General features: G+C 42.7%; 1 protein-coding gene across 1 annotated transcript; it reads right to left on the reverse strand.

Moving 5' to 3' along the window:
- Positions 1-8921: 8921 nt before the first annotated feature.
- phlda1 (pleckstrin homology-like domain, family A, member 1) lies at positions 8922-11596 on the reverse strand. The gene is made up of 2 exons (XM_064342409.1): positions 10644-11596; positions 8922-9877 (listed from the first exon to the last, which is right to left on the reverse strand). Exon 1 carries the CDS (start codon positions 11124-11126, stop codon positions 10671-10673), a length of 456 nt encoding a protein of 151 aa, XP_064198479.1. The 5' UTR covers positions 11127-11596; the 3' UTR covers positions 8922-9877; positions 10644-10670.
- Between the last annotated feature and the right edge of the window lie 904 nt (positions 11597-12500).

Below are 12500 nucleotides of genomic sequence, written 5' to 3' on the forward strand. Positions count from 1 at the left end.
TTTAAAAATAGGCATATGGCAAATATCATTAACAAATTCAGAAATTTATTTCAAAGCATTTTCCAGCATAGTCACTGGTGTAAGGCCCAACTCAGATGAATCATTCTCACATAAAAAGTTTTAGTTAGCCTTGACAGCAGATTTTGTTTTGTAGCAGTTTGCTGGATATTACATTAGTTTACATTACATTACCTTTATTTAACCAGATAGGTCATTGAGAACACATTCTCTTTTACAGTGACGGCCTGGCCACGAGGGTGCAAGAATATCCAAAAATGGTACAGACTTGGTCATCGGGTTGAATGTAATTTTGGAATACAGATGATATATGTTTGAAGTTTGAACTGAACTAATTAAAATTATTATTCCATAGTGGAATTGCCCATAAGAAGTATATATTTCTCTCTGATAAAAGAAAAACGTTATCAACTGCCCATAAGTTTTACCACTGAAGGATTATTTCCACCAAATATTATTTATGTATTTACTGCATTTGACAGATTTATTTTTTACAATCTGTATTTTACTGATGCATGTGCATAAACACAAGCTAATACCAATTTTAGTCAGAAAGAAAAACTAAACACAGTACACAACTCAATCAAAATAGCATGCCATTCAAAAATATAACTTAACTTGATTTAAATTTTATATCCCATAGTTTTCCTGTAACACGCTTGTCACTATTCTTTGTTTCAAATGTTATCTTATCAATATTTGATAACGGCATACCATTGAATGATGTACAAATAATACTGGTAAACATAAGTCTATGAACTGAGAGACAGTTATCTCTTAATGATTGGACTTTTTGTCCGTATTAAAAAAATGAATGTGTGTCTTGCAAATTACTCATAACTGAGTCATGAGCCAGTGGAATAATTTGGCCTTTTTTTTTCTTAATCACTTATTGATTTCTATCAATGGGGGAGGAAGCTGGGCCTAGGTATACTGCAAATGTAACTTTCAAGCTAAAATGTAAGACTTAGCTTATTTGTGTCACTAGGCAGAAAGCTGGCTCGCATGTTTGTTTGTTTTTTTTTTTTGTTTCACTTACTATCCATATTGAGCTCTTCAAGAGAGACACTGCAGTTCCTTCGGAATTTGCAGACGGGTTTTCACTGGGCAAGCAACAAGCATTTATGTCAAGAACTGTGGACATCCCCAGTGCACATTACCTAGCCTGAGAAAAAAAAAAAAAGTCAAGTGCAAAAATAGACAGAAGCCTTCGGTTGGAAGGCTTCTGTCTATTTTTGCACTTGACTTTTTTTGTTTGTTTGTTACTTCATAAGAGTTCGGCCGACCCGAGTGTGGCTGGAAGTTCGCTAAGCAAACAGTGCTCGGTTCCTATTGGACCGTTCGGACCGCGTCTGCGAACGCAGACTCGGCTTTCTCCCGAGCTCGATTCCGGCGGCAGTGTTCACCGGCGGCGAGCTCCTAACTTCCGCGCCGCACGACAACGCCCCGTCAAATCCAATATCGTCTTCTCTCCCTTCGTTTCCATAGAAACAGCTGCCATCGGAGAAGAGCACGAGGAAAGCTCCTTTGAACGGCGAGCGAGAGGGAGGGGAGGGGAGGGGAGGGGAATCGACAGAACTGCTGCTCCACACGAGCGAAGAACGAGGTGAAAATCTGACTAAATTCATTTTGAGAGGGACAAACTGCCAAACTGCGCTTATTTTGCTTTGTAGTCTCTTGCATTTGATCCAGCTTCAAAGAAGAAAAACACAAAAAGTGTCCTTGACACCTTACATATAGGCCGGAACGACCAGGCATAGATTTTCATGTCATGACACTTTTCAACTTTGGTTTTTCACACTGTGGGATGTGAAAGGTTGTACATTTTATCATGTTACCCATGGTGCATTCAGTCATCTGCATCTTTTCATAAACAAAGGTTGCGTTCCAGAATGTTCTTACAGCCACTACTGCCCTTAACAACATTCATCCACAGAGGCCCCAGTCACGACCCAGGATAAAAAATTATCTCAGCTGTACATAATTTCAGTCTTGGGTTTGCAGTAGGTGACAGCATTCACAAACTCGGGCCAAACCGTTCCTTCCTGGCAGGGGGAAGTAATGGTTTGGATCTTTCTGCGTTTTAAGGGATTGGCATGGGCTGCTTTAGTCATGATAGGAAAAACACTCTGTCCTCCTCTTTAATCTCCAAGGACAGGAATCATGGAAAGAAAGTCTCTGATTGGCTCCCATCGCCCACTGGCGGAGTGTCAACAGGCAGCGATAACAGGCCTCCTGGCCAGCGCTCGCTCCATTGTTGAGAGTCATGTGTGTTTTCACATCCGAGCTCCGATTGGTCGGATTCCTCGTGGAAGACCGGTGAGGCCATCTCCCATTGGCTTACTCCTCGGAAAGCGGGCTAATCTACTAAACACCAGCAGGAAGTTCCTATTTGTTTTAGCTGGTCTGGGAGCTCAGTATGAATGTCAGCTGACCTCTTGCAGCTGGTCTCCTTTGATAAGGTTACCGCAGGTGGGTCTGAACAGGGCCAGTCACTTCATTGACAAAGAGCAGAAGCAGAACCTCCCAGGATTCCTGCAAGGCTTCAAGTGGCCAGATCTGCTTCCCTTTCACGGTGGATCGGTGGTGGATTTTATTGCCTGTTGCTGTTGTGCTGTTTTCCTATTGGTCTGCATTAAAGCCGCACCTTCAGAATTTTTTATTTTATAGTTAATAATGTCAGGTTTTCAAATAAGAACGCTGCACTCCCACGTTTGGGGAAACAGGCCTTCGGGGGGTAAAGTTAGCTGTCAAAAAGATGACAGGAGGAAGGGGAAAATTAAACAAACATTTTTGTTTGAGCCGTAAATTGCCCGCGGCAAAGGGTTCACTAACAGTTAATAGCCACTTCCTTCCACCTCCTGGCACGGTGCTCAACGACCAATTGTGGCGCCTTTAGTTACAGTGTCAATTCTTCATCCGTGTGTCGCCAGAATGAGCGGTTACAATATCCTGACCTGTCAGGGTTCGTTCACGGTTGCTACACTGCCCCGACAGACCAACAATACTTAAATTACACACCCGCGGATTCACAAAGAAGCGTTCACCGTTCACAAAGGGCGTCTGCCGCGACGGAAAGGGCGAGTGAGCATTGAAGTCTGTGACTTAGCCCCATGGAATGTTTGCGTAGTGTGTGTTACACGGTAACGGTGTACGTTAGATCACCAGGTTTTGTGCGTCGAGCGTCTGAATGTCACTTTTACATTAGCTGTGCCTGTTACATTATTGGGACAAAAGCCATGCACGCAGTCTGTTGGACTTCATGATTCATATGTTTGTAAGAGCTGTTTGCCAGGAAAAGCTAACTTAGTAGGATTATATGCGAAACAATGAATGTGTTCTGGATCCACACGTATTGCCAAGCTGATATAAATGACCTCCTCGGTTCCATTAAGACTATTGTTCTGCATAGACTGTACAAAAAAAAAAGAGGAATTTTCTTTCACTCTTCTCTGCCAAATCAAACATACCCACTTATGTGTGTGCTTTACTCCATGCTGCCAATAAACTGCAAACCAATATTTCTCCAAACTGTTTGGTTTCTGAATAATGGCCCAGAATCTGATAGAGTGACTCAACTTCCTAAAATCCTATTCCGTTGCACAGATTCACTTGCACCTTTTGGAGTTTTACCCTAAAGATTATTTTTCAGCTGCTATGTATAATAAAGCCCTCTTGCTAAATTACTAAACATTAAGAAGTTCCAGAAATGAATACAATGCTTTGATAGAGCACTAAACCAACAACAACAAAAAATAAAGATCGAAGGTCAATTTTTCAGAAAACAGTACTTGTGATGTACGGTATAAAAATCATGCACCACTAGGATAAATTCAAAGCACATTCTGTACACTCGAACCGTTTGCACTCAGAGAGAGGCCCCAGATGCATCATGGGAATGATAGATTGCCTCCAGCCAGCAACAGAGGAGAGGAGAAAGAGAGAGAGAGAGAGTCAGCCAGCTGGAGAGAATGAGGCCCAAAGACGGGTAAATAAGAAAATAATTCACAGGCGGCGTGCTGCTGACTTTTAGAATCGGTCAGGCTTGGCCGAGCGGCGCTCTCCTCCTCTCGCTGTCAGCAGAAGCCGCTGTGAATTATTTCCCCGCGTGCTGTTTGTGGCCCGGTTACTTTTCCGCTGCGGGCGTCGGCATTACCCATCAGCCCCAGAGAGACCGAGGAGGGGGCAGATAAATCGCCGTGGTGAGCAATGCGCTCGAAAATCATTCCCCGTCTTCTTTTGTGTGTGGTAAAAGAAAAGGGACAGATTTATCACGGTGGGCAAACTTCATTTCAGCCACGTTTGTTTGTTTGTTTGTTTTAGAGCCCTGGTTTTATATTCAGCATAGGCAACACATGCTGCAAGCACAGCTCATCGCATTGTTTTAAATGCCAACCCCCCCCCCCCTCCCGAGGTTGCTGCAAAAGGGATACAATAATAAAGATGTGATTTTAGGGTTTTTAGAAGTGAAAGGAGTCCCAACATTTTTATTCAGTGTGAGGCTACTTGTATTCTTGTGCATGTAATGGGATTATGTTCTGCAAAATGCACAATTTTCATGCATGGGCTGAAAATGTGCATGCATTACTTTCAGACGGCATGCTTTACAAATATCATTTTGACACGTGAATGCATGCAGTACATTCTGTGATTGGCATCGCTATTCTAGACGTTAAATGCTTAACAACATCTAATGCAGTTGAAAAAAAAAAATCTTGCTCATTAATCTCACTCATTATCAGAATAATTGTGAAAGGTCACTCTGGGCTGCTTTGGTTTTTAATTAAAGACTGCGACTCCCCAGGTGGATGGATATGTTAGTGCTCTATAATCTGCAAAATGTCACTGGCTCGACTAATTACAGATTTCCTGTCGTGTTCACGGGCTTGCCGATGCTGGGATTCTGACCATGAGCCTGCATGACAGAAGACCGAGGTTATGACTAATCTGCCATTTCTTTGCACTATTGATACAATAAAAAAAATATATGAGGAACTACATTACATGGTAATGCTTTGTAGCAAGCAGTGGCAGACTTACTACTGCTGAGGGGAAATGGGTTTTAGCCTTCATCAAGTGGCGGGAGGTCGAGGGGGGGGAGGGGGGGGTAGTGGCTGATCTGAAGTTCACACATTTGTGGGCATTTCAGGGAAACATCGTAGTGGACCCATTCAGAACAAACGCATATCATATTATGAATGGAGGACAGATTAATATCTTCTTAGCAAGCGCACCACAGTACTAACTGCACTTAAATAGGTCACTGGCTTGGGCACTGTCCAAACATTCCTGTGGCTAAACTGATAGCCAGCTAGATAGCTTCCAGTTTATTATTTTCCGAAAGCCACGACCATAAATTTATATGTGGTGAAAATCAGCATGGACCTCGCCTTTCAGATTGGGTGTGTATCTCAAGTGAGAATGTGTTTATCTCTGAGTGTCCTTTTAAAAACACTTAAATTCCTCAGGATTGGACCCATAATCTCTCAACCCATTCTGGCCCGTTTTATTTTATTTTATTGCTTAGTTTTGCCACAAGCTCAGCTTAATGTAATATTACTCAGGACTCATGACATATCATATGCTCTCCTCCCCTATTCAAGTTTACGCATTTTAGATATTCAGAATCATAACTATAACAACAGTATGCACACAAGAAAAGTACTTATGAGAATACTCGTGCTGTATGTACATAAGAAAAGTCTGTATGAGAATAATCTTGCTGTATGTATAAAAGAAAAGTCTGTATGAGAATAATCTAGCTGTGAGAGGAGGAGGACGTGAGCATTAAAACGACGAGAGGAGTCTGGGATTGGATAATCTGTGCTCCAGGTGTGTTCAGCCTCACGCTCTCTGTGACCTTGAGCGCTAGAGGTCTGGTTTGCTTTGGCTCGGTGTCTAGCCTGAGGTACCCTGATAACCCAGGACAGAAACACCACCTGTCTCAATACGGACAGACAATGTGGATTCATACACAAAAAGAAAGAAGAAAGAAAGAAAAAAAACAGCAGGAAAACAGCTCACGCTGTTTAAAAAATAATCTCCTAACACTAGCGTTCTTGTGTCAACTGTACTGATTCAGCAGTTCTATGAACAGAGCACAGAAAAAAAGAGCTTCCTTGGTGAATGGCTGTGTGGGTTTCTTCCCCCCCCCCCCCCCCCCCAACAACACTGATATGGCAATGTTTTCTTTTCCCTGGTAAAAGCCTAACTGTTGCAGTTTCTGGAAGACCAGCTGTCAGATATGGCAGCACAGTAGTCGTTGCCAAGATCCCTCTCCGGGGCAGACAAATCCAATATTCAGAAAGAAATCCATTCTTTTTTAACTTTTTATCCTGAGACTGTCATTTTGGTGTGGAACACAGGGACATGAACATTATCTTAAGACATCCCGGTTAAATCTCTGGGGAAAAAGGCAACAGGTAAGCTTGCGGACCTCTCCCACTCCTGGGTGGTCTGAGGGTGGTTGCTAAGGACAACCATACAGCACCATGAGTACAGACAGCACAAAGGTGATGGGGTTCTCTCAAATCTTCGTTACAGAGCATTGGTTACTGTGTCCACGTGCTAAGCAGGTGCACTCTTCCATACCAACTCAAACGCAGGTACTGAACAAAAACAGAAAGGTCGCTTACAAGGGAGCTGAACCACAGCTGTTTTTGATTAAACCGGACGTTCTCACCAGGGTGGACCTCTCCGGTCAGCTGATTTGCAGTCACGGTGCCTGCTTTTAGAATTAATAGCACGGTCATCACAATCCTGGATTACGTGCTACCACCCACTGGTAGCCCTTATCTAGCATTATGTCTTTCCCTTGGAGGTCCAAGCTGACGTCACCTTTAGACTTTAGGCCAGAGACCTCAAACTCCATTCCTGGAGGACCTCAGCATGTGTGCAAGTTTTTTTTGTTTGTTTTATTTTAATTAAAACAGCGTCTTCCTTTGAGATTGTCTGCGAGGCTCCGAATCACCAGAACACAGATTTTTCCTGGGGGTGTCCACGCGTTTCACAAGAGAACAGAGCAAAGATAAAAAACCTCAAGGTTTTTTTTTTTCTTTTTCCCTTCCTCCATTTTCATCCTCTGCATGAGAAGAAAGGATGTTTATCCAGTGCTAATCTAGCCACCTCTTATCTTACACCTACACAGGGCTTCACAGGGAGAGACAGCTTGGATTTCAGAGGCTAGTCAAAGGCAGCCTGTGTGGTTCTTTCTAAAAGGAAAAATAATTAAGTAAACTGGATATGTCAACCAAAACGCGCTTGTTGAAAGCCAGGGACCTTATATATGAGTAACGTGTCGATGTAAATATGCTTTCCCCAGCATTCAATTTCAAATCATTTCAGCTAAGCGGCACTCGTCTCCATTCACTTGCAATCATGAAGTCCTGTATTTTTTTTTTTTTTAAAGACAGATGGGTGGGAGTCACACAAAAAATAATACTTGGTTAAATCCTGTTTACAGCAATCATGGTTTTTTTTTTTTTCCAGGGGGTGAGTGTGTTATGTTTATCAGATTAGAAGAACTGAACTTCCCTTTGAGTACTTCCAGTCTGGTAAACATAACTACAACTGATTCGTCTTATGAAACCAAGGTCTTGCTGAGTGTCTTATTTAAATATATATCTAGAATAAACAAATCTGGGAGCGCCTGTTTTTCAAATCCCTACACACACCACAATAAAGAACACAAGGCCTGACAAATACCATAATTCTGAGGATACTTAACGTGCAACAAATTCCTGGAAAGCAAAACGTTAAAAAATATATAAATAAATGAATATTCTCTTTATAAATGAAAAACGCTTTAACATCTGCCCAGTACAGGCAACTGTGTACTCACAGAAATTATTATTTTCAAGGGTATCACAAAAAAAGAGACAATCTACATAGCAGCTAGCCTGTAAATGTCCCTGATGCAATCACAGTTTGTATAAATGCAGTATATTTAACAAAGAATACTGTAAATAACTGGCCGGCATGGAAAAACCACCAAATTCTGTGATACGTTTCTGTTTCCGAGCAACGGACGATTTGGTCGACGAGTTTCCCTCGCTGCCCTAAGAGGGCTTTCCGGAGTACCAGCCCTGCCCATCGAGGTCGTCATCCATGACCTTACGACAGCTACGCACATGCTGCAGTAAAGCAGTGCGTAATTCCGGGCCAAGTCATGGGCCTACTGACAGCCAAATTCAGCCGTTCCCCTTGTTCTTCCACAACGTTCCTCTTTGGCGGAGCTCTACGGAGTGCCAAGCTGCAGTCTGGCACGAGCCCAGGGGTGTCCAGGCGTATCCAAGAACGGCCGGCGTGGGTGCAGGTTTTAACTCCAGCCCATCACCAGTTCATCCGATTCCACTTATCAAGGTCTTGACTGAAGGCCATGATTGGTAAATTAGTTGAACTGGGTGTCATAGTGCTGGGCTGAAACAGACACCTGCACCCACACCGGCCCTTTTCAGAAAAGACTGGACACCCCTGCCCTAGCCTACTATGCTCAACAAAGTGAAGATCTGAATTATAGTTGGCAAAGCATACTCATAGTTTGCCAATAGCCCACCTTAGCCCTAAATAATAGCTTCAGTAAATAGGCTACCTGTAATTAAATTTTTTATATTTTTATCTTTTTGATAGAATTGTCAGCATACACAGTGCTGTGCTACATGTACGCTACACAACATGTGTACAGCGCATGCATAATCACTCGTTCAGGTGACACAGAGTGAAACAAGTTCATATGTTTGGACAAGTAACGGCAAACTGATTTTCCGATTTATTTCTTCCTTTAGCCGAGAGCAGGTGGTTGAATATAAAATGCAATAGTACTGTAAGTTAATGGGGAGAGGGAGAGCGGTGTGAATTGTATTTGTTAATAGCAAATGACAAGAAAAACAATCACGGTACGCCAATTTGAAATGGAATGTATATTTTTAAAAGTATGAAAATAGCTCTCACATTAAAATAACCGAACTCATGCTGTACACCACATGATGATTACTCCGTGAATTAAATGACCATTCTAACGCGGTGCACCTGGCGCAGTGCATAAACCATAGCAGCTGCAGTTCACCGACGTTGTGCACGCTGTGAATCTGAACCGGTGGCATCAATACATGTACGGCCCATCACATTTGGCACGAACAAGCCAGATACACGCAACAGCTAATATAATACACATTTTTAACATACTATCAGGTTTTTGGCGTAACTTTTCATCAAGTCCCGGTGAAAATAGGCCTGAAACAATTTTCCTGATAACCAGTTTTTTTTAAAGTGATGAACAGTGAGCTGCTTTTGGTCTTTGGTTCAATGCACTGGAGGGAAAGCTTGTAATTTCATGTTGAGTACATGATCTGCGTCAAGACATGATACTGGATCAAGATAATGCACATTAATGGGTCACGAAACACAAACGAGTCACACAATACCCTTTCAGTGACCTGCTATCTGCTGTTATGCCAAGAATAGGTCCACATTATATATATATATATATATATATATATATATATATATATATATATATATATATAAAGCCACAGTTTGTAGGACATAACAGCAAAAATCTGCACATCCACACACTCAAACATAATAAAACGTATACAAAACTAAATAAATAAATAAAATACCAGAAAGTAGTTAACAGGCAAGAATGCACAGCAATTTCTTCCGTTCTGTGAACGCCTCCATCAGTTTTTTTTTTTTTTTTTTTTTTTTGTTCATGGTAAAGTCCGCGGCAAAATAAGGTTAGCATTCTCGGGCAAGCTCATGAAGCATTTACTGTGACTTGACAAGTCTTGTTTTTCCTCGGCGAAGGCGATCAGAAATGCCCAGACCACTGATCCTGTCTGCGGAGTGTTCCAGTAACCTGTGGATATAATACATTAAGTTAACTCATATGTCCCAGCACTTATCCGAACACAGTTAGCCTAAAATACTAGAATAGGCCTATAGCAGTATAGCAACCACAGTAAAAAAAATAATAAAACCTGTGTTGGCTTGAATTCGCGGGTTATTATATGATTGGGTTTTCAACAGGGGGTCCACAGACCCCTTGAAGGTACTGAAGGGGGTCCCTGGTCAAACTTGATATGCAATGACTATATTTATATTACGGAAAATTTTCCAAAATAAAAATCTTTTTTCTTTCTTTCTTTTTTTTTTTTTTTTGTAACCCTTGTAACTTATGATGGGGATCCCCGGGATGCCTTTGAACCTGGGTGAGGATCCCTGGATCAGAAAAGGTTTGAAAACCCCTGCTTAAGTGGATTATTAGTCATTGAATTTCAGGTGTGAATGCCATTTCAGACGTGTAGAATATTTCAAGTAGACTAAAAAAACTGTTCTACTGAACATTCCTGAGTGAGTAGCCCATTTATTAGCCTACTCACGCGGGCTCAGCAAGAACGAAACAATCGTAACGTTAACCTATAATTAATCGAAATCAAAGGCTTAGCGTTTTTGAGGTCGTGCGGTTCCTCCATAGGCTACCAAACCACGGACGACTTGACGAATTGGCTCAAGGCTGTAGGTAGAAGATTATTTCCACGAACAGGGGCATCGCTGCCCATTGTGTGGCAACGTTAATGAGCCTACGGGGAACGAAGGATCCGGACAACGCGCGGCTGGCTTACCGCAGATGTGGCTCGTCACGCTCCGCCTCACGCGGCGTTCTGGGAGTTCTTGATGGTCTTGTGTCCTGGAAGCTGCACGACGAGTAGTTGCTGTTTCTGTCGGGTGGACTTTACCGCGAGAATAGCCTGCCTGTTTTTGTACTGCACCATTTGCAAAGTTATCTCGGCGTTCCAAACCTCGTCCTGCGGGCACCTGAAATCGATCTCCTTGCCCTCCGACATGACCACGGTGAAGTAGACGTACTTGCCCTTCCTCTCGACGCAGTCCACGGTCTTCATGCTGGAGAAGCGCAGCTCTTTGATTTTGCAACCGTGGTCCTTTGTCGGATGCTGCTGATGCTGGTTGTCGTGCTGTTTCGGATGGAGGAGAATGAGACCCTCGTCCGTGAGTACACAATGCTTCTTCTTCCACAGCTGCAGCAAGCCGTCGCTCCGTTTCTCCAGCAGTCCCTCTTTAAGCACCTTGCCACCACTGTCCAACATGGTTTTTTTTTTGTTCCGAAAATTGCAAGTCTCCCGGGTGAGAGAAAAAAAATGCCTTGGCTTCTTAACTACACGGAGCGACACGAAGAGAAGCTCCGCTGCCCACTGTTGTTGGCTATATATAGATACTCCTCCTATCTCCTGCAGCGGTCTTGTCAGCGGCGCTCGCAGAAATGACTGATTTCTCTCTTCCTGTGTGACCAGGGTTTTCCCTCAAACTCGCCTCCTCGTGCACCGCCCCCAGCACTGACATCCAGCGGAGACCTGCCTCGGATTGCGGTGTGCGCAGCTGCTTACATGTGGCGAGTGTCAATGGCAAAAGATGATTAAAAGATGCCAGCTTGGAATTTAACGGCTACCGGTGTGACCGACATGGATAACGAAACGTAACCTACACAACTATAGTTGTTCCTGTCGGAAAAATGCGGGAGTTCCACTGGAAGTTCGCTTCAAAAGGACAGTTGTAAGCACTCGTTTGTAGTCTGGAACGCCGCTTCGCGTAAAAAAGCAAATGGGAAACAATTATTTCCACATCCAACAAATATTCCCGTGTCTACATATACACATGTAGGTCAACGCGGATTTACGTTGTGTTCCAGACTCTCAATTCGTATAGGAGCGAAAAGGGGCTACAACCTGAATAGGCCTACATGCAGCACAGTAGTATGCTGCTATACCGTAGACTACCATATGTACAATGCGTTTTGCGAGTCGCATTGCTCAGAGCTAGGCTATAGTAGCCACATCAGTACGATATCTGCAGCACGATAATACATGGCATAAGTGCCGTACCTCTAAGCATGGTTAACTACAGTAAAAGTGAATAAAAGTCAACCTATGCCTTCTAGTGGTAAAATGGAAGACAAACATTTTTCAAATACAACACATTACTTCCGAAAGACACGCTCGTGGCCTCGAATGTAGTGCCCTCCAAAGTTTTTTATACACTTGAAAAAGATTAACAAAAAAGCTGCATAAAAGCAATACAAGTACTGAGCTATGTTTTGATTTTTGAACATAGAAAATATTCGACTTCAATAATTATTACGTAGCAATTCTTGAAAGCAAATATTTCCCCAAGAAGTATCACAAATACTTTGAACCCCAATCGTGAATCGCCTTCTATACCGTTTTATGAGATTTACAAACATATCAGGCTGAAATGACCATTCCTCCGTTAATGTTCAAAGATTTTTCTGATCCTATGGTGCCCACTAGTGAAGTTCAAGTGTGGGGACTGGGATGACCATTCTGTATCAGTAATTGTGCGGTCAATTAACCTGTTTAATTTGAGGTATGCTTGGGATTGTATACTTGCTGAAAGATTCACGCGTGTCCAAATTTGACCTTTCCGACAGCTGGAACCACAGTTTT

This window comes from Anguilla rostrata, chromosome 7, assembly GCF_018555375.3.
Source record: "Anguilla rostrata isolate EN2019 chromosome 7, ASM1855537v3, whole genome shotgun sequence".
Classification (NCBI taxonomy): Eukaryota; Metazoa; Chordata; class Actinopteri; order Anguilliformes; family Anguillidae; genus Anguilla; species Anguilla rostrata.

Coding starts and splice junctions, on each gene's coding strand:
- phlda1 (XM_064342409.1), bottom strand. CDS start 11,126: ATGTTGGACAGTGGTGGCAAGGTGCTTAAAGAGGGACTGCTGGAGAAA.